Source organism: Hakea prostrata, chromosome 5 (assembly GCF_041222555.1).
Source record: "Hakea prostrata isolate BN-2017 chromosome 5, UWA_Hpros_2, whole genome shotgun sequence".
NCBI classification, from domain to species: domain Eukaryota; kingdom Viridiplantae; phylum Streptophyta; class Magnoliopsida; order Proteales; family Proteaceae; genus Hakea; species Hakea prostrata.
Window position 1 is genome coordinate 46647330 of NC_142604.1, and position 25087 is coordinate 46672416.

The 25087-nt window shown below is 38.0% G+C and overlaps 1 protein-coding gene across 1 annotated transcript; it reads left to right on the plus strand.

Annotated features, from left to right (window-relative positions):
- The first annotated feature begins 6825 nt into the window (after positions 1-6825).
- Positions 6826-24647, plus strand: LOC149016165 (ubiquitin carboxyl-terminal hydrolase 17-like). The gene is made up of 11 exons (XM_089157289.1): positions 6826-7613; positions 13443-14682; positions 14806-14894; positions 15812-15897; positions 16024-16183; positions 16285-16405; positions 16515-16672; positions 22692-22776; positions 22861-23073; positions 23536-23597; positions 23756-24647. Exons 1-11 carry the CDS (start codon positions 7306-7308, stop codon positions 24513-24515), a joined length of 3282 nt encoding a protein of 1093 aa, XP_089013415.1. The 5' UTR covers positions 6826-7305; the 3' UTR covers positions 24516-24647.
- Positions 24648-25087: the final 440 nt, after the last annotated feature.

Genomic DNA, 25087 nt, shown 5'->3' on the forward strand with positions numbered 1-25087 from the left:
TATATATGTATAATCTATCATTATCTTCTATTTCTTTGGTAAACTTAACCTACCATTGAGATTCTCTCTCACAATATTCCAAGTCTTCCTGAGAAAAAAACTCTCAAAAGTATCACTTCCTTTCATTTTACTATTCTATTAATAGTTTTTTCTTGTGAACAAAAAGCTTATTTTATTTAAAGGCAGTGACCAGTGAATTCTAAATTCTTGAAAGGGCTTCTTGGTTGTATTCATCTATAGTTCATCTTTGTAAAATATATTTTATTTTTCTTATATTTTTTATTTTGCTGTTAAAATTAAAAAAAAAAATTCCCAATTATCACGCAAAATAATATTTCTATATATCTAATTACTACCTAATATGTTACCTTGTCAATTATATCACATTAGATTGGAAAATCTTTTCATTCAAACAATTAGTTTGGCTAACAAACCTTTGTGTCAATTTGTTTTAATAATGGACTCCGTAGGGTTTAATTTTGAAGGAATTTTTGGGTTGTAATATTCTTTTATTTGTACATTATAGTTTCTTAAATTTGAAGTAAAAGCAATTTCTTGAAAATATTTACAAGTCATTTTTTTTGTTCTAAATCATAATCAATGTTGGACTAATGCATCCAGGAAACAAAATTGTCATGCTTTTTCTGGTCAAGTGTCTATTTTCAAATGGTATCAATTTAAAATTTTAATGGTTTATTAAAATCAATTGACATGTCAAATGCTACTCTTCAAAACTTTGAATCAAGCAGAATTTGACAATATATAGTTGAAAAATTACCACTTTTAAAGTCGGAACTAACTAATAGTTTATATATTAAATAAATTGAAAGAAAAAAAATCCATTTACTTCTAAAAATATCAAAATATGATATTTTTAAATAAACATATAACCTTCTATTTTTTTTATTTTTTTTCCCTCTTTTTTGGCAAAGAAAAAAACCTTCCATCTACTATCATGAAGCTGTATCGTCTACCAAACTTTGGTGGTGAGTCATATGACATGTCTCTTGTCACACTCTCTTTGTCTCTTAGCACAGGCGAACAAATAGAAGAAAAAGGAAAGATGACCTCAAGAGTGAAAAGAAACTTAATTTCTCGCACAATGGTGATAGCTTTCATTGGTTTAGGTCTTGAATTTGGACCTCTATCATTCTCCTTTAAATAAATAAATAAAAGAGAATTTTGACTTTTGTCCCTCCATCCTTTTTAATCTAGATCATCTCCCCTAATGGGAGAGCCTAATGCTTTATGACCACGAAAATAAGAGGGTCTCAACCAGTATTCTTTATAGTTTTGTTTCCTTCTACACTCATACATGCCGGGAGGTCTCCTCCGGCGACTCATGGTGGCCTTCCTCCGTCTCCAACCGTGAATGGGACCAGGAGTGATGAGAAGTGGCCAACATGGGGAGTATTTAAAGGCGGTAATTAAGGTGTGTGAGGGGGCTCGTCCCTTACCATATGTTGCACCAGGGTACGTATGTAAACATGAGATTAGTCGCTGGAAGAACACTCGTGTGGACTACGTGGTTGGTCTAAAGCCATCCTTCGTGCTCATAATTGTGGGTTTGACTCTCGCTGAGACATATTAATATTTCATCCCCCAACTTAATAAGGCTCTTTTGAAAAACCAAAAAAAAAAAACTTTATTGAACAAATTAAAGTGGGTTCTCCTCTTCATTCCCATTAAAGAAGTTCAAGCAAGAAAGAATTGAAGCCTGGAGTCGCATGTTGTATACACGAATGACACTCAAGTTGCAACTAAGGCCCAACAATTGGATGCAATTCAAACTTTGATACAAACTGAGACTTGAACAACTTAGGATTGCATTGATGAACATTTGGCAATGGCTGATCTTCAACGATCGTAATATATTTACAAACCCATTGCTAAAAGATTGATTCGGTATTTGCTACCATGGGACACTTCTAGCATGTTGAGAGAGGAGCTAGCTTGGTTTGTAGAGCACTTTCGAGGGACATTTATGATGGAAGATCGAGGTCCGAAAAATCAATTTTACTACGACTGTGTATCGTGTTTGGGAGACACGAACAACAACAACAACAACAACAACAACAACAACAACAACAATAAGCCTTGTCCCAACTAAATGGGGTCGGCCCCAGGGGTCTCCCCCCCCCAATATTTTTTTTGGGGGGGGGGGGTGGAAGGAGGGGGTGATATAAAACACCCTTTCCCCCCCCCTCCTTTTGGGGTTTTTTTTTCTCCCCCCCCTTTTTTTTTTTTTCTTCTTTTAATATTGATTATATCACTTCTCCGTACAGGAGCATTTATAGGTCTCCGTTGAACGTGGCCGTGCCACCTCAAACGACTTTCTCTAAGCTTATCACTTATGGGAGCAACTCCTAGACCAACTCTAATATGATCGTTTCTTATCTTATCCATCCTAGTTTTGCCACTCATCCATCTTAGCATCCTCATTCTCGCTACACCGAGTTTATATATATGATTCTTTTAACAGCCCAACACTCGCACCATACATCATAGCTGGTCGAACAACGGTCCTATAAAATTTTCCTTTAAGCTTTAATGGAATACGCCGATCACATAAAACCCGGACGCACCTCTCCACTTCATCCACCCTATTTTAATTCTTTGGGAAACCTCATCTTCTAAATCACCTCTTTTACTTATGATTGAACCTAGGTACCTAAAACAATCACTCGAGGAATCTCTTTATCGTCAAGTATCACCACCTCATCATCTGCCCGATCATGACTAAAGTTACAAACTAAATATTCGCTTCGATCTACTAAGTTTAAAGCCTTTTGATTCCAAAGCCAATCTCCATGATTCTAATTTGGTATTAATCCCCACTTGGGTCTCATCAATCAACACAATATCATCCGCAAAAGCATACACCGGGGACCTCATCTTGAATGTCTTTGGTTAATTCATCCATTACCAGGCAAATAGATATGGGCTTAAAGTTGACCCTTGATGTAGCCCAACTGTTATCGGAATTCATTACTTTGTCCCCCACTGTTCTAACACTAGTCACCGAACCATCATACATATCCTTAACTATATCTATATATTTACTTGCAACACTTCTTTTCTCTAGTACTTGCCAAATTAACGCTCTAGGGACTCTATCATAAGCTTTTCTAGGTCAATAAATACCATATGAAGATCTTTCCTACATTCTCTATACCTTTCCATAAGTCTCCTAATTAAGTAAATAGCCTCCGTTGTAGATCTTCCCGGCATAAACCCAAATTGGTTCTCCGAATCGTAGTTAAGTATCTCAAACGGGTTTCAATTATTCTCTCCCATAATTTCATCGATGGCTCATCAATTTAATGCCTCTATAGTTATTACAACTTTGAATATCTCCTTTATTTTTGTAAATTGGAACCACAACACTTCCCTCCAATCATCCGGCATTTTCCCCGTGCTCATAATCTTATTAAACAACTTAGTCAACCAAACTAGTCCATGGGTTCCTAAGCTCTTCCATACTTCAATTGGGATTTCATCAGGACCTTGTGTCTTGCCGAGTTTCATCCTCCTTAAAGCTTCTTTTACTTCGGACATCGAAATTCTACGATATAAGTTCGGACATTGGTGCCTTGGTGAAAAGTGTAATCGTCCGAAACATAAGTGCTTGAAGAATGCTCATTTAGTAAACTAGAGAAATAGGTTTCCCATCTTTTCTTAATATCCTCCTCACAAACTAAAACTTTACCATCTCCATTTTTAATACATCTAACATGGTCAAGATCTCTACTCTTCCTATCCCTCATCTTAGCTATCTTATAAATAGATTTTCCCCCTTCCTTTGTGCCCAACTTATTGTATAACTCCTCATACTTCCTTTCCTTTGCTTTTCCCGCAATTTTCTTAGCTTTGTTTCTATCCAACCTATACCTTTGAAGATCCTCAACATCCTTAGTTCTTTGCCATGTCTTAAAACTAGCTTTTTTTATTCCTAATGGCAGCTTGAACCTCACTATCCCACCACCACGTCTCTCTATAAGAATGGATCTTTCCTTTTGATTCACCTAGAACATCTTTAGCCACCTTCTTAATACACATAGCCATCTCATTCCACATTGCATTGGTATCCCCTTTAAAATCCCATTTTCCTTGTTTGACTACTTCATTAATGAAGGATTTAGAGTACTCTCCTTGTTTGGGAGACACGAAATGCAATAATTTTCTGGGATGAACAACCCATGCATTGCCTCGTCTGTTCTTCGGTGGATTATCAATGATACTACCATGTCATAGGGTGGAAGACACTCCTATGCATAGGCACTTCTTTAGCATGTGGAATATTAGTGTGATTTTTTACCATCCAGAGAAGCGAGGCTTAACTCTGGCCAAAGCAACCAGAAGGATGGGTTGCAACCAACTGTGATGGAACAATCACTAGTGAGTGATCTATTGGAGGATATCTATTAGAGGATACCTAGTAAGTGAAATTCTGTGGTTGATGCGTGATCTATTGGAGGATATATATCTAGTCATTGCGTGACACTTTCTGGAAAAATGTTTTTCGAGCAACATTTGCGACAGGTTAATGCAGCGGCTGACCACATTGTTGGCCGTGTTACCTTTGGCACAGAGGTTGCTTACTTAGTATCTTCTTTATTGGAGCACCTCATTGATACTACAAAGGCTGATTAGAATGATCATATTTATTAGGATAAATATCACTTACCTCTCCTCTTAGCTGGATAAATAGCACTTACAACCCCCTCTTACTTGGATAATATCACTTACTTCTCCTCTTACTTAGCAAATATATCAAACACCTTCCCTCTGTTAACTTTCTCGTTAAATTTAACTTTTTACCGTTAAATATTGTTCTACCCTTGGCTAAAAACATTTTTTTTTATTTTAAACGCTAAATTAGTGTAATCATCCTAGGAGTTAAACTATTGAATAACCCCTCAATTAAAATAATTATTAAAATCCAAAACAGCATAGTGAAAACTTAAATTATCTTTAATTATTAAAAGCCTAACATACCATTTTTTTTTTTAAAAAGTTGTCAAACAATTAAAAAAACCCAAATAGTAGTACGTGTTTAATTTTATCAACATACTTTTTTTTTTATTGTATTTTTAATTTTACTTGATAGTAGTACGTGTCTTTTTAAATTACGTGTTTAATTTCATCAACATACCCCTTTTTTTTATAATTGTATTTTTAATTTTACTTGATAGTAGTACATGTTTTTTTAATTGTTTGATAAACTTAAAAAAAAAAGTACATTGGACTTTTAATAATTAAAGGTAATTTGGATTTTAACTATAGTATTTTGATTTTTAATAATTATTTTAATTGAAGGTAATTTAGTAGTTTAACTCATAGGGTGATTATGGTAATTTAAGGTTTAAAATAAAAAAATATTAGCCAAAGATAGTTAGGAGTTTTAGAAAAATATTTAATAGATAAAAATTAAATTTAACTGAAAAAGTTAACAGAAGGGAGGTGTTTGATATATTTGCTAGGTAAGAGGGGAAGTAAGTGATATTATCCAACTAAGAGGGGATACAAGTGCTATTTGTCCAATTAAGAGAGGAGGTAAGTGATATTTACCCTATTTATTATCATAGTTAGTTGCTTCTATGTATTACAATATTTTATAACTTAATATACTGTTTACCAGAAAAAAAAATAAAGGGGCCCAGAAGAGAAAAAAATCTTAAAAGAACCCTCCAATTTTCATAGTCATAAGACTTTGGGAGAGCAAAATGTCAGGGAAGTGGGTTTATGGGCCCCAATCAATATGACTAGTTTGATGATAACCAACACACACAAAAATATTGTACGCTTCTGTTACTTTTAATTGATAATTTTTACCTAAAACTAAAGGCTTCAATGATATTGATACAATATCAATCAAGATCATACCAAATCAGATTTTTTCCATTTATTTTAAGGGAATAAATCAAATTTTGTTGTCTTGATAGATAAACAAGAAGATAAATTTACCAAATCGTTAAATTATCATTTGACCTGTCACTGAGAAGCAGGTTCCTAATTATCCTACTACTCCTCCATTGGCAAGATAGAAAACCTTTACCACCGAGGGTAGTGGATTGCGTTTTCTTCATATTTCTTTCACATATTTAAGGCGGGTCCATCTTTAGTTCATATTGTTAGTATATAAAGATATACGTACTCTCTAAATACATAGTGAAGAAGTGTGAGGCCCACACCTCAGACTCAATTAATATGGGATTTGAGTCGATATCATCAATGAGAGTAATTTTGACTATGCTCATACTAAAAGAGGGAAAAAAAAACAAGAAAAAAACACAACCAAGGACGAAATTAGAGTCAAATCTCTTCGAGGTCTATCTCTAATATATAAATTGAAAAAAAGTCTCCAATGTAGAAAAGCATCTGCTTCTTAAGGTAAACGCGACGAATCTTCCAAAATAATCCGAGAATCAATTACCCAACTTCCTACGGAAGGAGAACGAAAAAACAGGACAGAACTTCCAAAATTATCCGAAAATCAAAGATTTACCATGTGAACCGGTTCGGGTCGATCCAGATCCAAATAGTACTGATCGAGAAATCGAATATTTGGTAAGCAAAGAATTCACGCTTCTCGATATCATACGCTTCACACTCAAAAGATTCAAAAACATTAATTAATTAAGAAAAAGTAAATATTCTTTCCTGCATAGGTGAGTGTTTGTCTACCGTTCGTTTTAATTAAGAGATTAGTCGAGTTAATTCTGTATTAATCTAAGATTCCGGTAAATAAAAGTGATTAATTAATTTCGACTATTTCTGCACCTGATCACGATCTTTTTCTGTTTAAACATCTCTTCACCCACTTACCCAAACGGCCAAATCTCTCCGATCACTAAAATATACTTTTTTTAAAAGAAAAGAAAGACGAGAGAGAGAGAGAAAGGAACTGGAAACCACCATCATTACCTCTGCATCTCTTCTCTTTCTCTCTCTAGTTTTCCTTGTTTGTTTTTTGGTTGGTCACGGTAAGCAAGATTTTTGGTTCTTCTCTCTCTTTGCTCACATCATCAGTTTCATCGTCGTCAAGAAATCCGTTGTCGCCGTCGTTGCGTTGAAATCGATCGGTCATGATGCTTTAATCATCGATGGATTTCATGTCTTGAAGCCACCACTGATCCGTTGTTGGAATTTCGATTTTGCATCAGAAACTACCGGAATCGCTATCTGCGAAAACGGTGGAAACAGCAGCACCACCGTCTCCGCGATCGAATCTATGTGTTTGCGTAGCTGCAGGAGTAGGTTTTCGAGTTTTGTTGTTCTTGATGCATCTGGCGTCCTGGATAAATGCTTGTTTACAAGGATCTAGGGTTTTCGGACCTGATCCTGGTCTTCTTCTTCGTCGTGGTTGTTCCGGTCCTTGCCCTTGGTTTCTTTGTCCGTAGGAAATGGAAGCTTGCGGTTGCCAGGAGAGAGGAGATCAAGAGACTCCTTGTTTTGGCCTCTGAAGAGGCCGCGAGGGCTGAGCTTGAGGCTTCGGTGGAGTACGGCGCTCCCGTCTTTGCTCCTGCTCCTGCTCCTCCGCAGTTTGAGTGCGCCGTCTGTTTTAGCCCCACCACCACACGTTGCTCTCGTTGCAAGGCTATCAAATATTGGTGCGTTTGGTTTCTTTCTATTCTCCTTTCTGGCAGTCGTTTTATAGTTTTGGACTCTATTTTTAATCGTTATTTCTGTTGTTGCATCTTTTTAACCGTTGCAATTTGATATCATGGGAAGTTGTTACTTTGATCCTTAAATTTTGAGGAATCTCATGGAGAGAATTTGGTAACAGATTGAACGAATCACTCAATTCATAATGTGGTCACAGAAATTTGGGGTAATTGTAATATCTTTTGATTCTTCGAAGCGGATGGGGGTGGGTGCGGGGTTGATGAAATTCCTGTCTTGGGGATTGGGACATCACTTTCGAGATGTAACCTCACATGACTTACCGAGGAATGGTTCTTCTGATGGTAATCTATTTCTCTCCATTTTTTGGTTCCATCTTTTATTCACCGAAAAAGGGAGAACCAATTGGTAGGGAAGGTGACACTTTTATTAATTATTGAGATGGAACAATCACAGGTACTACATAGTTAGAAAGTGAAGTGAGGCTTCACTGAAATTTCTAGATTTTGTGAACATGTGAATTTCAACCATAACACGAGCCTAGCTCAAGACTTAGGAGAGAGATGTCGGGGCTGATTACAAGTATTAACTAACTTTTCTTATTTTGGATAGAAGATGTTGTGTCTATCTCCATTCACGATAGCTTTCATAACGTCAATAAGGTAGCAATTAATTTTAGCCATGCATCTCAGGCAAGCGAATTATGCTTATCAAGTATTTCACTAACTAGAGTAGAAAGACGGTAGTTGGCCTTGACGTACTCTGGCAGACTAGGTTAAATGTTTCTTAGTTTTTGAAATGATGTTTATTTAAGCTCCCTGGTCATCATTGTCCTAATCCTTTTAAGTTGATTCCTTCATTTTTCATTTTCCTTTATGGTGGAAATGGTTGAAGACTAAGAATCAGCCTCCTGACCATTGTTGTCAAAGCGTCCGCCTAGGCGGCAAAGCGGTTTTTCAACCACTTTATTTTGAGCCGCTTAATTGCCCAATCTACAAAGGAACTCCAAGGCCCAAAGTTACATAGAACCTATTTTTTGCTTTAGGGGCGCTGCCCCCACACCCCTGCTGGAGTGGGACCCGGTGCTTGTCGGCAACAGAAAGTGAAGCATAAGCCATACTCAACATCAAGAATCAATGAATCAATAAATGCCTAGGTGAATGCTTTGACAACCATGGTTTGATGAGATGAACTTATGTTTGTGTTCTTTTTTTGAATAATTATTCATAATTATGATTATTGAATGCTTATTTTTTTGGGATGAATGTGACTATTGAATATTTGTTTAGCTTATTATAGAAATTACTTGTATTGAAAAGTAGTTTAAAAGTAGTTATATTGAAAAATTTTGACCCAATCTCTTTGTTCGCCTTATTGCCGCCTACTTGCCTTGGTGGAGCCCCGATCGCTTTGGTCGCCTTGCCGCTTTGACAACTATGCTCCTGACCATAATAATGTGGTTTAAAACTACACCAAACCATATGAACTTCATATACGACTGATGTTGGAACTATATATTGACTAATTCAACCCTAACTCCACACCCACCCTTCCCCAGGGGGAGGGGGATGGAAAAAGAACAAAATAATAGTGCTCTGGCTCCAGCCTTTGAGAAATTCAAGCTGTTGAAGTACTTGTCTTAATATTTTTCTTTGGCCACATGCACTTTTGACTTCTTGTTGGCATGAAATGGATTTTGGGGTTCCCCTTGGCCTTTCCTGTTTCTCTTCTTGCTGATTCCTTTAATGGTTCTCACCAGTTTAAAAACTGTACAAACACATGCAACTATTTGCTTGCTGGGATTTAACAATATCTTGGTTTTTTTTGTTTGGGAAAGGAGTACCTTGCAGCTAAACCTAATAAAACCTTCATTCTGTGACGCTTTCTGTTATAAACTTGGTTGTAGTGGCTCCTGTATCATCTTATTTGCTTTCCTAGCCCTGTGACTTCTCCAGCAGTGGATTACCTTCAGGAACAATTAAGACAATCCGCTATCCAAGTGCCCCTTGATAATTTGGCTTAACTGGTGCTGATGCGCTGCCTTGACTGACCTAAACCCAACTGGGTTTCTGAAGATGCCCTGGTCCAGTTTGAGTCATAGGTCTAGTAAAATTTCAGGAAATACATTATTTTGGAGATCTCCGATAAATAATAATAAGCTACGAGAAAGTCAATTGAGGCGGTACAACCATGTTCAACGGAGACCCTTGAATTCCCCTGTAGGAGAAGTGATTTAGTCCTGATTGAAGGAGTTAGAAGAACTAAGGGGCAGACTTATGATAACCTTAAGAGAAGTGGTGAGAAAAGATATGTGTAGCTTAGGCCTTATATTTAGTATGACCTCGAATAGAGCTGATTGGAAGGTAAGGATCCATGTAGCTGACCTCATTTAGTTGAGATAGGGCTTGTTGTTGCTATTATTGTATATTAGTTGGGAAATAATGTTTATTTTATTTTAGTAGTTAGATTTGTAGGGTATTTGGTTTCTGATTCAGTTAGTTTCCTCATTTGAATTCAAGTCCTAATTAGAGAATTAGACTCTATATAGGAGTTTCTTCATTTTCTATGTATGTATGATGTAATTCTCTGTTTGTAGCCAGTGATTAAAGATATGAATTGAATTTGTGAATCTGAGAGTCTGAGAGGCTGTGGTGCGCGTGCACCCTCCTTTTCCTAATGCGGTTTCTCCTCTTCTGCCCCGTCTACTCTTTTAATTCTTCCTTTATGAAAGCCTACTGTAATAGACCACCCTTCCCAGGTCTGCGTCAACTGTTACCAGAGCCAAAAATCCCCAGCCCACCGTTCTCCTTGTTCCTTAGAAAGCTTCTATCTACAGTGTGGAATAGGGGAAGAAAGAGGGAATGAATTAGGAATGATTTGTCGAAATTTCAACTGTTTCAGCCTTTTTACAAGCAATAATGAAGATTTCAGTACTGACCAAGGTTTCAATCAGTTAGAAACAAAATATGTTTGAAACTTGTCACAACTAGGTAATTTTCGGGTTAGACTTGACATGTGATGGGCTGATGTAAACCAGGTCTAGGGTAAGGAGTATTTTAGTAATTTCCCCAGACCTAGGGTTTGCCCAGGAAATTCTAGCAAAATGTGGAAGGGGTTTTACAGTTTCTAAAGCAATCTAAGCCTGCTGAATATGAAATTCAGATCTGAATTCTACTTGAAGATTGAAATTCAGATCTGAATTCTACTTGAAGATTGAAATTCAGATCTGAATTCTACTTGAAGATTGAAATTCAGATCTGAATTCTGCTTGAAGATTGAAATTCAGATTTGAAATTTAATTTCAAAGGCAAGTTAGAGTTTTCGGTTAGGGCTGAGGAAGGGGGAAGGTTTGTTGCTCTGCAGTTCAGAGCTAATGATACTACTGTTCTGCAGTTCAGTACTGAATTTAATGAGTGAGTGCTGATTGGTTTAGGGTTATTCTGAAATCTAAGATTCTGCAATTCTTCTCAAGGGAGAAGATGAAGTGCAGGATTTTTGAGATCAGAAAAGCAGAGCTGGAATGGGGGAATTGGTGGTGGGTTTCACTCCTTGGGGAATTGCTACCCCAATGGAGGTGGAAGGGTGGGTTTAGGAGCTAGGAATGGGGGGGCTTGCACGGGGACCGAAACCTAGGGTGCAGTGGGGAAGGGGAAGAGGTGTGGGGGACCTGCAGGTGTTAGGGGAAGTAGGGGAATGTCAATGTGAAGGCACAACGGCAAGGGGGGAAGGGTTTCTCTGGTGCGCAAGAAAGGGGAGGGTTAGGAGAGGCTGCGGACAGAGGAGAAGAGGGCTGGGAGTGGGTGAGGGCTTCTCTTATTCGAATGCTTGACAAAGGCTTGGAGGCATTGATGAATACTTGAAGGTGCTGGATTAGAAAATAATGAAGAACTAGCACTATATTATTCAGCCAGGGCCTACCCACACGGGAGACCCTGATCCTCAACTCAAATCAACTTTATTAATCATAAAAAACTGAATGTTACAATGCAAGAAGAGGCTATTTATAGCCTAAAATAAAATATTCTGGCTAGGGTTTGGAATCCCAAAAAGATAATTGATCCTTGCTCTAGACCAAAACACTCTAAACATGATCGAATTACTACAATACCACAACTCTAGGATTGGAATCCCTTAAGACACTTGATTTGGGACTCAAGCTACACCAAATAAAACAAACTCTAAAGATAAGAACCCCTTTGGATAAGGAATGTTATCTTATCCACAACTAATTCATTCAACTTAAACTCTCAAATAACTTTCAAACTACTAACTCAAACAAAAAAGCCAAAAGTTGATCCATGACCCTTGGATCGAGGGGAATCTATTCAGACCTATATTGAGCCCTAAAGAGGGGCTGGAAAATGATCAAAATACCCTTGGGGGCATTCGGCCAGCTTGGATTGGCTGTTTGGATCTGGATTTTTAGGATCCAAGTTTTTTTTTGGGGGGGGGGGGTCCTTGTGTTCACATCATGGGTTGATTATTAAAACTGGTCGAATGCATCAAGTTCGAAACTATTGTAACTTATTAAAGATAGTTGAAACTACCAAAGCTGGGTTGATTGCAATTAATTAAAGCTGGTCAAAACTATTGTTGAAATCCATCGAAACACATGAAATATTGGTGTTCATTAGACTTCTTGAAATCAGGATCTGCTTTTGACTGAGATTTTCTTCCATTTTTACAAAGTACCCATGGACGACTATGAGCTTTTTCTCAGTGTTCTCAGTTTCGCACACACTATGACATGGCATGCATTGTCATGTACTTGTAGCCAGAGGAAAATGCATATGTGCTCAATCAGACGATGGGAGCATTTAGTCCAGCGCATCATAGTTCATTTTTAGAAGATTTAATTGTACTGTTGGGAGCCTTGAGATCTGTGTTTGTATTTTGACTGTAATTTGTAATTTTATATGAGGCTGCATCAGTTGTTTGCCCACTGATACTATCAACCTAAACTGCCAAAAAAAATACACTGGTTTGGCAAAATTTATTTATCCACCAAAAGAGCCAAATAAGCAGACTGCCAAAAGTTCTTTCAGCAACATTACACAAAAATCGGTGTTTTGTACCTAAAAGTCATCCATTGAAACAATTTTTGAACTATGGTAGTACATGGGTTAGTCTGTGTTAGAGAACCAGGGAAGCATCCAACTGGTGCAAAGGATGCCATTTTGTATTTATTTTCATCTCCATTTGATGGCTTTTTGATAATTTTACTAGGACTTCGAATTAGAGGTTGTGCAACTTTCCTTATTTTTTAACTAAAATTTGGCCATTGAAATATTTAAATTTTGGGAATGTAAATTTGACAACATGCATATTTTCCTGACTCCTTTAGATTACTAGGCAGTGATCTCTCATGATAAGCTTGGTCATTGCATTTGCTTTGTTATTTTATGGGAAAAGTGTGAATGGTCATGTGTTTATTAAAAAGGGGATGCAGCAATACAAATTCTGCTGCACTGGTCACTCAAAACATTTAGTTACTCATTTGTGTGTTTTGATGGGGTAACGTCCACATTTATTTATTTTTCTTCGAATTAAGTTTTACAAGCAGTTGCTGAAATTGTAATTCTAATATTGTGGCAGTTAATTAGATACCTTCTCTTTGGTTTATCTGAAGGAGGAACTTATTCTGAAATTTGAAGCGCTGAGCAAGATTTTGTACAAATGTTGGATGGTCAGACTAACTTTCAGTGACCACAACATATTATAAAACAGCAACCTGTATTTCTTTTTTCTGATCTCTGGAGGTTCTCTTTAGTAGTTTTCCTAACCACATTATACTAATGTGAGCATTATTTTTGCAGCTCTGGTAAGTGTCAGATCATCCACTGGAGACTAGGCCACAAAGATGTGTGCCGTCCACACGTCACTCCAATCACAGTCAGTCATGTAAATGACTTTGGTGAGAAGGCAGTATCAAAGGATGAATGTGAGTTTTCTAGTGACAATTTGGAGAGTGAAGGCATACACAGCAAAGAAATAGAGACTTTGAAAGAGGAACCTGTTTCTTTCAAAGTTTTAGGCCAGAAAGATGATATAGTTGAACCCCTTTTCGATACCAAAGCCACCAGCACTCTTTCTGAATCCTCTAATGGTTCCTTGTCAAGTGGCTTCTTTACATCTACTGGCACAAATGAATCATTGGTTGATGATTCTGTCCGTGAGGTACCTGTTCGAAGCACATCTGGTAAATTGGAGGAATTTCAAACCGATTTTATCGCAGCGGATAAGCTTGAGAGTACCACAGATGTCGAGGATATGGAGCCAGCCAAACCACCACCTTCAGAGTTTAATGATTCAGTCAATTCTGTGAAATTTTCTTTTAGTAAACTAAAGCAGGAGAAATCCAGTTCCGAAGCTGGAGCTGATAACCATAATTCAGCGTCTGCCTCAACTGGTTCTTTGAGTTCAAGCGCCAATGCATATGTGCCTGCTGAGTCTACTGCATCTTCTGGTTTCTGGGGCCCAGCTCTTGGTATGAGTGGTGATGGTGTTCATTATGATCCTGCTAACGCTAATATCAAAGAAGATGATTTTGCTCAATCTGAATCTGGTTCTCTTTTATCATCAAAGAACTTGGCCAGGCATACTGGTTGTTCCTCTCTTTCGCAATTTTCAAAGCCTGAGACTATCAAGGCCAATGATCCTTGCCTGACAAGCCCTAAGAGTGGAACTCCTGTCACAGTAACCACTTCCTCCAGAAAGATGGTTACAGATGTGTCTAGGGTCAGTAGTTTGCGAGCCTCGAGCTCTGAAAGGTTATATTCTGTGACTGATGCAAGCCACAATGATACACAGTTATCGAAGTCTAAAACTGTTAGGTCTTTATCATCCTCTGCTTCTGATCTTTCATCTACGAAGGTTGAAAATGGTGTTCAAATTGCAAAAAGTGGTTCACCTGAGGTTGCAAGCTTGTCGTCTAGTGCTGGTAATGGCTTGAAAACATCTGTCCGGAAGGTCGTTCAGCAATTTAAAACCTCAAAGATCTCAGTATACAATCCATTGGGGTATGGCACTGAGGTTGCCGGAAAATACAATTGCAAGGTGTAGCTTCAACTTATTCTGTTTGTTTCATGATGTAGAGATTTGTTTGTTGCAGTTATTGTGATATATATTAATATGTGTGTGTGTGTGTGTGTGAAAACTGATATTTTCTTCTTTGGTCAGATGGTCTTCCCTTATGAACTATTCCTGAAACTTTACACCCCAGACAAATTGGAATTGCGACCTTTTGGCCTCACAAACTGTGGCAACAGGTGAAGTATGGTAGTTCCTATTTAAGACGAGAGCATAATTTATTTATCTATCTGTAAATATAAACATATGTAATTCTGAAGATGAAACATTTTGGATGGTATGCAGAAATTTTTGCTTTTACATATGTTTTTGTCTCTTGATGGTGGCCCAATGTTCAAGGTCTCAGTTTCAGACCTCTAAAATGCCAGAAATAGCACTAAATGACTGTTCAAGATCTTAAACAGTCAGAATGTATTACCACAGTGGCACCACACTATGATCCATTTTGCTGATAAAAATCGAAGCTTTGTAGACCCCTCAATGTGCATGTCTTATAATTTCAAGTTTTCAATGATTGTCAAAATTGTGATATTCATAAAAAATTCTCAGTAGAAATTTCAGACTACTAGGATTGTGCTCTTGTTTTCAAGTTTTCACTGACATTATGGATATTACAACTGGAAATTTTATATTGTCAGTGGAAGTCAGCTGGACAACCAACAGTTGTATTTTGATTCAACTAGTTGGCCAGTGCTTTCTGGTTTTTTGCTAACTTTGTTACTGAGCTGAGTAATTGCAAAGGAACTGATTCTGAGTTTTAAAGTGGAAGTCAGCTGGACAAACAGCTTGTTTATTTTGATTCAACCAGTTGGGCAGTGCTTTCTGGTTTTAAGCAAACTTTTTTTCCTGAGCCAATCAATTGCAAATGGAAGGATTCTGAGTTTTAGATTCGGTAGTTGTTCATATAACCACTGTTCGGAGTCTGACAGATGAAATATGTAGTGGTCATTAGCTTCTAATTCTTAAGTTTTATCACGTCATTTGGGAATATCCCCTGTTTCTGTCTTCGTGAGCAATGCTTGTGCTGTTACTTTTTTAACTGTTCTTACTTCTTACTGATGAATATTCAATTTTTTTTTTGGGTTTTGGAAACCAGCTGTTATGCTAATGCTGTTCTCCAGTGCCTGGCATATACTCGGCCTCTTACTGCTTATCTTCTTCAAGGACTCCACTCTAAATCATGCAAGTATCTGAAGTTGATGTCCTTTTGTACATTGTTTTAACACGATCTTCTTAAACTGTTCTTTTACTAATTTTTTTTGTTTTTCATAGTTTTTTTTTTAATCTTATATTCCTTGGTTTTTTCAGGTCCAAAGAAAGAATGGTGTTTCTCATGTGAATTCGAGGGTCTTATTCAGAAGGCAAAGGAGGGAAAATCACCACTTTCTCCCATTGCGATACTCTCGCAAATTGAAAGTTTTGGCCACCTTGGTCGTGGTAGAGAAGAAGATGCCCATGAATTTTTAAGGTGCATTCTTTTTCGTATCTGCACTGCTTATCTTTCTCACTTTTGTACATTTTCCAACCTGTATATTCTGAATCCCTGATTCAGTGAATTATTATATTTAGGTATGCTATCGATACAATGCAATCGGTTTGCCTTAAGGAAGCTGGGGTAAATGCAGTAGACCAAATAGCTGAAGAGACAACTCTTGTAGGCCTGATATTTGGAGGTTACCTTCGATCTAAGGTATTTTGTTATCCTCAAGAGATCATTTAACAAGGGATATGAGATATTAAGACAATATCCTATCATTTAGATGCAATAATTGGTTAAAATTGATGACTGGGAATTGCAGATAAAGTGTATGAAATGCCGAGGAAAATCTGAGCGGCATGAAAGAATGATGGATCTTACTGTTGAGATACAGGGGGACATTGGAACTCTTGAAGAGGCTCTTTCACAGTTTACAGCCACTGAAACATTGGATGGAGATAACAAATATCACTGTGGCAGGTGAAATTCTTTACTTGTTTATCTCAATGCTTTTTCTTTATTTTTTGGTTGTCTACCTCTTGTATCATCTCTCTGCTTGCATCATCATGGAAGAAAACAAAGGCTTCTGTATAATCTTGACAACGTTAATTCATGCGAATTGTTTGATTGGCCGTCTTTCCACCATTTTGTTCATGCAATCTAATTATATAGTAGGGGTGGGAATTTTGTGTCCAATTGTTCAAAGCTGGCTCATCTTATCTTTTAGGCTGCTTGTTAGCATGATGGTGCTAATTTATTAGTCAGACAGGCTTGCTGCTGAATTGGCTTTTGTGCTTGTATAATTGTGTTCCCTTTTAAACAGGCAGCTACTGTTGCATGCCTGAATAGGCAGTTAAAGACTGGATATTAATCCAGACTGATTGCCTCTCCCGGTGGAATTCTGCTTGCATTTGTGCTACCAGATATGACAATGGTTGAGAGGCTTGCCACTGACTTTTGGATGATTCATCATTTCCCGAGTCCTGGCCTTCTGTATAGGAGGAAGTAGTGGAGCAGAAGTGTCCATTTCTCAGTTGGATCTATGCATTCAACCCACTAGATTACTACTTGGAACTAGTTTTTAGTGGTCAGTTCTTTACTTCGTCCTCGGGGCTTGGGAAGTGTCTTTCTCAATTCCAGAAGTTGAGGATCCAAGCTCAGATAGTGGTACTTCAAAAGCACTTGAATGATATGGAGGATATAGACTTCTTCGGCCTGTGTTCATGATCTGTTTCCTAGAATTGACATCTGAAAGATAAATTGTGGGACTCCATGGTGTGGGTATCTCTATCCTAACTACCTTGATGGAAGTTGACCATCTTGTGGGAGAGTAGGTTCTTCAAATTAGGAGGAACAAAATTGTCATTCAATATCTCTTCTTTATGATTTTCCACTTAGTAACTGCTCCAAGTCACCTAATAGACCTCGATTGTATTATATCATTCTACCAGGACATGCATATCCAGTTTGTTTAGCAAGGATAAACTCGTAGTCTTGTTGTTTGGTAAGGACATAGGCAAAAATACTCAACTTCAATTAACAAGTCAAGACAATCTTCCAGTCAGATCTCGCTGTCAAACTCTGAGGACTCAACATGTGATGTCTTGGAGGTGTATTATAATCCGTAATAGTGCCAAGTTGGGGAGTTGTTTTAAATGGCCCTTGCATCATCTAGCTTGTCGAATCTTTCCACAAAGGCACTTGGTAAAGTTCTTTGAGTCTGTTCACACCCAGTCAAAGTCTCTGCCATTAACTTGTCAAGTTCCATTTGAATCCCTTGTTGTTTTCCTGTATGTCCTCGGACATGTGGAGCTCATGTTTTCTGGTGTGAAAGTTCTGTGATTAGAATAGGCAACAAGAATTGCATCTCTGGTACCAATTAATGCAGATCTGGGTTCTAAAAAATTGTTTTTGGGTCTCTGTGGTTCCTTCCCAAATGATAAGAACTCCCATTCAAAGGATAGTGGTAAATTCATAAATTTATGGCACAGCAGGCCCCTTATGGAATAAAAAAGACCTTGGGAGATAGGGTTAACCGGTCAAAAGCAAGTATGAGCATGAAATTTCAGAATGGTCAGGGTAAAAACAGAAGCAAACTAGAAATATAATAAAGGGACCCGTACTTTTTTGGAAGTAAAGAACAATGCTTTTTCATCATTCTCATGGAAAGAGAACCTGTGATAAACCCTCTGACTTTAACTTCTCAAATCAGTCTCAAAAAAGGTCCGAGACCTCAGCAACAGAGTGCTTAGGTCCTTTGGTAATCCCAATTCAGCATACGACATTCCAATAGGAACATCAAGGTATGATAAAAGAAGGGTGGTTTAAGTGAGAGAGCCAGAAGCAGATTCAGCAATGAAAGGAATTTTAGGTCTTAGAAGCTCAAGTTAACTACTAAAATCCAGGAGAAATAGAAAGCTCATATATGAAATTAGAGGCCAACCTAGTCAGTGAATAATCAGATACTGATATTTCATGCTGGGTGAAATTTTCCATGTAAACAGGGTAATTGCAGATGCAGAACTGGTTGGACTACTACTAAATTCTTGATATGTAGTAGGGTCAACAATAATATGTAAAGGAAAAGAGGGCAACATGTAATTAGTAAAACAGAAGATGCATAATACAAAAAAAAAAAAAAGAGGAAGGGAGATGTGACCTGACAATATGGGGTTTGCGGAAAAAGGAGCAGCCATCATGTAACCTCTCAGTATTTGTACACAACAAACCAAGCAATAAATTTGTTAAATTTAGTTGATCAACTCTGATCTGTATTTCTTGATTGGTGCTTATATATACATAGAAACGGGAACTCAGTCTCCTTGCTAAAATTTAACTGAATCCTTCATCCGATCCAAGCTGGAGCCTGTGCCTGTGAACCACCAACCTTCTTGAGATTGACTTTCGAAGAATCCCTCCCCAAGAATCTAGATCTACACCTATCTTCCCATTGGATCCCCATCGAATCTAGACAACATCCCCATATAACATTGCCATTGGACCTGGCAAATTGAAAGCGTAATTTTTACCACAAAAACCCAAAACCCAGTGAGATTTAAAGAAACATACCCCAGACCTCTGGAATTGTTTCAAACCTGAGACAATCCTTTATTCAACTGCATGCATTATGAACTAAATATGTTTTTATTGATTCATTTATTTTTTTGGCATTTTTGTATGGTCAATTGGGTTTTAAAATCCAAAAGAAGAGAAATTGTGGCTAAAAAATGGCTAAAATAAGCTTCTGTTGCAATTCTTATTGTGGTCTATTTTGGGTGGGCACCAGGGCAGATTTGTATGGATGTATGCATTAGTTTACTAGATTTTATTTGGTGTTTTTTTTTTCTTTCCTGTTTTCGGTTAAGAGTCCTTTTTCCCCCCAAATTAAATGTAACCTCATCTGGGACACTAGTGATTGGAAGAATGTGGTTGATTGTTCTCCCTCTTCTCTTTCTCATCCTCCAAATCAAATCAGGCTTCCATTCTCTCTCTAAATTTCTTCCTCTCCCTTACTTCCTTATATTTCCTTTTCTTTTCCATATTTTTCCTCGTTTTTCCTGATTTCCAGCCATTGTTACCTGTCTAACATTAATTTGTGTCCAGGTGTAAGGGTAGTTGATCAACCTCCTCCTCCTCATCTCTGTCTGGCTTTTGGCTAGTTTCCCATCTGAAGCAACTCTACTCCAGAACCTTGTCTGCTGAAACCATCCCTGTTGGTAGATCCATTTGCCTGAAACCAGAATCAGGTTACTTCTGCCCAGAGCAATCTGAGGAGTTGATTGCTCAATCGGCAATTGCACCGATAAACTAGATCAAAACACCATTTATTTCCACGAAAACCCATTTGTACTGTTTTGACCGATCTACAACGGTCAAGTATGGCCAAATACTGGTACAAATCATCTGGCATGACTGGTCTGATACTGATTCTTAAATCCCATGTGATGTAAACAAGCCCACCCCCTGGCCGAACTGGCAATTTGGGCCCAAGGACCAAGCCCATTGGCACCAAGTGGGCTGGCTGAACCCTAGTGGGGGCAAATTGGTCATTTTAGCACTTCTTTTGGTTACTAATTTAGTCCAGTAATTTTCTTTATATTTTCTTGAGTCCATATTTAATTTTACTTTTTTAATCGAGTTAGTCTTGAGAGTCCTAGTCAGTGGTAGAGTCCCAATTAAAATCAATTTTGAAATTAAGATTCCTTTTGGATAATCAGTTGTTGTTTTTGAGAGTTGCTTTCTTTCATTTGTGGTGGTTATTTGTTGAGTTGTAAAGGGGATCCTAGTCTATAAAGGATTCCCTAGTTGAGTCAAGATAGGTTTCCAAGATTGAGTCTAGTCTTTTCCCTCTAATTGTAAGGGTATGTATAGTGCACCCTCCCTCATTGGCTCATTATAAAGGGAGGTTGAATTGATGAATAAAATTTCTATTTTGGAGGCAAACAAGGTTGTAGTCTTCTTGGGAGGGCCACAGCTGACTTAGAAAGCTTTATTCCTCAGTTTCAGCAAGAGTTCCCAGCAAGCATTCATCCAACTACAGCAGTCTTCCTTCCCTACCAAGTACAGCCCCTCCTTCACCCCTTCCCTACCCTGTGGCCATATCAAGAACCCTCCCCCCACCCTTCTTTCTTCTTTCACTGACATCCCAGTTCTTCCCACCGCTGTAGCACCCAAGAAACCCCCCCTCGTGCGACAACCCTCCCCATGCTTCCTGAACCCTATGGCTCTGCTTCTTTCCCTTTCTTGGATCTTGTGGCAGTAAAGAAAGAAAAGAAAAGAAAGAAAGAAAGAAAGAAAGAAAGAAAGAAAGAAAGAAAGAGAGAAAGAAAAGAGGGAAAAGAAAGAAAGATCATGAAAGAGAGGCAATATCTAAAGATTTCTAGAAACTTTACCAAGAACCATCTAAGATCTCAAGAAACCCATCCAAGAATCGGTTCTATATCCTATGGCAACCCATAAACATCCCTAAACTCTTCCATACCCAACCGCAGGCTTTCCTCTCTAGGGTAATCTAGGTATCTCAAAACCAACCCATCTTAATTTCGTTAAAACACTTCTTATCCCAAAACTGTCGCATACTGATTTTGTTAAATCCTAACTCGTCTCTAGGATTTTCCTAAAACCCCAACCTCCCCCAAATTTAATCCTATAAACCATCCCTTCCAGATTTTTTAAGAATCTCTTTTTCCCAGGTTTGATTCTTTATTTGCTGGTTCATAAAGGAGAGGATTCAGGCAAACCCTAATATTAGGGAAACAATGACACATCCCCTAACCCTAAAATCGTTTTTAAATCACCATGTCTGGGTGGGCACATAAAGATCCCAGATCGGTATTTTGGAACCAGGGATTGCATAAAAGAGCATTGAATTAACAATGCAGAATGTATACTGATCTTTAAGTTGCATTATATATTTTGGATATATAGTAAGTATGCCAAATGTTGCAATAAAGGTCAGTGTTTTATCTTTATGTCATGCACCAAATCATTTGTCTTGTCGATTATTTTATTTTCCAGACATGATCCAGTGTGGCACTTATTATCAATCATTTATGGTAGTACTGCTGCTTCCGTGCCTCCATCTGGCTACTGGTTCCCCCGATTGATTGACTCGCTTGCTCGCTTTTTCCCTTGTTTAAAAACTTGCAAGATCTTGAAAGTCTCAAGAATCTCGGGCATCTAAGATGAGACAATGTATGAGACACAAAAATTGCACAGTTCCGAATAACTTGACCAAAAATTTACTAGTCTCTCAGGAATCTTGGCAAAATCTTGAATTTCTAGAATCAGGACTTCTTTAGTTGATAATTCTATACTCAAATCAGTTCACAAAAAAAGTTATATATTCAAATAGTATTTATTGTTGGACTAGGATGGGTAAGGTTCCTATGACTTGCTTATTATTCGCTGTACTTGGGTTGGGTTCTATGCTATATGCATTGTAAACACTTCTGTATGTTGAAGTTTGTATTACAAACATGGTCTTTTCAATCATTTCTTTAGTAATTGTGTGTTTTTAGCCCTAAAAAAAATGAGAGGTATAATAGACATTTTCAGGATCCAACGATATTACTATCCTAGGATGCACCACCTTTTTCTTTTTCTTTCTTTCTTTCTTCATTTTTTTTGGTTGGGGGTGGGGGTGGTGAAGATCTAGTAAAACTAAAATACCAGATTAGGTGTCATTACTTTTGCTTGAGAACAAACAATTTGAATATTGAAATAAGTTTATTAGGCCTAAAACAAGAATCACATGAAATTTTGGTGCAAACTATGGCCATTTTGCCCACTGAAATATCACATTGAGTCAGAAAAAGAAATTCACAAACTCAGCAAGATCTGAAGACCCCAATCAGCTTGACCTGGCTGAGACTTTTTATATAACTTGGTTTTCCTTGCATGCATGGACATTGGAGTATGAATGTTTGTGCATTGACAATGGTTGCTAATTTTAGACTTTGTAATGAAATTTACCTTCTTTTTCACTTTCGTTTACCAGATGTAAATCCTATGAGAAAGCAAAAAAGAAGTTGACGGTATTGGAAGCTCCTAATATCCTTACAATTGTTTTAAAGCGATTTCAGGTAATTAATTCTCGATGGATATGTGATATTTTAGCACAAAAGGTTCAGCTTGTAAGACTTTCTTTGCTGTCAATGCTTTTGCAGTCTGGTAAATTTGGAAAGCTCAACAAACCAGTGCAGTTTCCAGAGATTCTAAATTTGGCTCCATATATGAGCGGGACAAGTGACACTTCCCCCATATACCGGCTTTATGCAGTTGTTGTTCACTTGGACATTTTGAATGCTTCATTTTCTGGTCACTACGTGTGTTATGTCAGAAATTTCCAGGGGAAGTGGTTCAAGATTGATGACAGCACGGTATGTTCTGTATTCTCATCCACTGCATCCTTCGAATCATAATTCTTTTGAGTTTCTTCATAACTAGATTTGTCCATAGTTTACGGTGCTTCTGAATGACCTTTGAATAAACTCACTATAGGAGCCTTAGGCTGATGGGCCTAGCCTACTAGCTATGCAATATGAGCCTGAAAGAACCCTAAAGGATTACCTCATCCTTGATGTCTTCTGTGAATTCAACTTTTGTATTGTTGTAACCATTAGATTTCTTTCTTACCCTCAGCCCTCCAAAACCAGAAGAGGAAAGAAGGGAAGGAACCTTCTTCTGTGTGTGGTTGCTCTATTTTGCAGTAGATTAGCTGCCTTCCTAGCCTTTCGGTTCTTTGTTTGTCCTGGTGTTTCATGTAGTTAATATATTCTGCTGACCTGAACTATATGTGCAATGCCCGACTTTTGACAAAGGTGCTGATCATGAATGTGTAGGTCAAACCTGTTGAGCTTGAGGTGGTCTTATCAAAGGGGGCATACATGCTTCTGTATGCAAGGTAACATTTCCCTGCAGAGCCCTATTGGTCGATAGCCCGTACCCCATAACCTAAAAAGAAAAATGAAGAGACATACACAAACAAATAACAACAGATAGCGTGTACATATTTATTTATCTATTGCTGCTGGTAGTCTTATTCAAATGCTTCATTTATAGGTTCTCTCCACGGGCCCCAAGTTTGATTAGGAAATCAATGGTATCTGGTGACAGCAAGATGAGAAGCAGCAGACGCTCAGAAGCTGTTAACAACAATGGGAAACATACATCCAAGTCAAGAAGTAGCATTCTTCCAAGCAGCGGCCCTGCTGTGGTCCAAAGGGCGCCTGAAGGCTATGCACCTTGGGTGACGAAGGATGGTGCAGCCGGCTTTGATTCATGGAGCGACAATTCTTCGCTCTTCAGTTTCTCAGATGAAGGCTCATGCAGTACAGAAAGCACGAGGGACTCAACCAGCACTGAAGATTTGTCTGATTACATATTTGCAGATGCAGGACGTAGTTGGAATGGTCATTTGGGGGTCTTGTCAGACTCTGATAGTTCCTCCTCTTCATTGTGCTCACTTTCTCCCCCACCAAACTTGAAGGGGCAGGAACTGGATCCTCCCGAGACAAGTGGCTATTCAGCTTACATTCCAGATTCAGTGCCAGAGAATGACAGCATTTTCACAAGGCGGCCTCGAGAGAGCATTAGGAAACAGAATTGGCAAGGGAAGGGAGACCAAGAGCCTTCCCTTTTACACCCGGACACAACTAAACAGTGTAGAAAGTCGATAAACCAATGTAGCAGTAGCAGTAGATGCAGTAGTTGTAGAGAGACTGACTCAAAGAAATTAGGTTGGAGTAACCCGTTTGATGTGAAATCCGGTGTATCATTGAGAAGATCTGCTCGGGAAAGACCAGATCAAACATTTTATTAATGGAAGTAGGAGTTTCTTTTCTTCTTTTTTTTTGGGTAGAAAGTTCAATGTAAGAGTTAAGCTGTATGTAAGTTACACCTTTTCTGATTTAATAGAAAAAATTTGGCTAACCATTTTGTTGTCTGTTTATGTGAATGTGCTTTGAACAGAACTTGGCTGTTGCTCCTGCTTTCGTGTGGGCATCCAATGAAATGGGATCTGAAAAGTTATCCTTCGACAATATAAAAATCCAAAAAGATTTATCTGAAGGAAGAGAATCAGAATTATTCAATTTCATTGTCAACTTTTTGTTACCCAGATAGCAGCCGTGGTTTTTTCTTATTTACCTATAGATCGTAAGTTTACTGGTTTTAGATGAATTTCATATTTTCTTCCATTCTGTGCTGATTACACTTCTCTTGTCTAGTGTGCAGTAGATGACAAAACCACAACTAGAGAGGATAACTACGAAACAAGCAAGAAAGTACAAGAAGAGAGTAATACCTAATTAGCAAGTAACAAGCAACCAAGTCAAATTCCTGGAGCCATTATCACCCAATCCAAACATGCAAGAAAGTACAAGAAGAGAGCAA

What these genes read in the sequence shown, in the direction of transcription:
- LOC149016165 (XM_089157289.1), top strand. Translation starts at nt 7,306, where the DNA reads ATGCTTGTTTACAAGGATCTAGGGTTTTCGGACCTGATCCTGGTCTTC. An exon ending in CCGGAAAATACAATTGCAAG is followed by an intron (nt 14,683 to 14,805) that starts GTGTAGCTTCAA and finishes TTCTTTGGTCAG; the next exon opens with ATGGTCTTCCCTTATGAACT. An exon ending in CTCACAAACTGTGGCAACAG is followed by an intron (nt 14,895 to 15,811) that starts GTGAAGTATGGT and finishes TTTGGAAACCAG; the next exon opens with CTGTTATGCTAATGCTGTTC.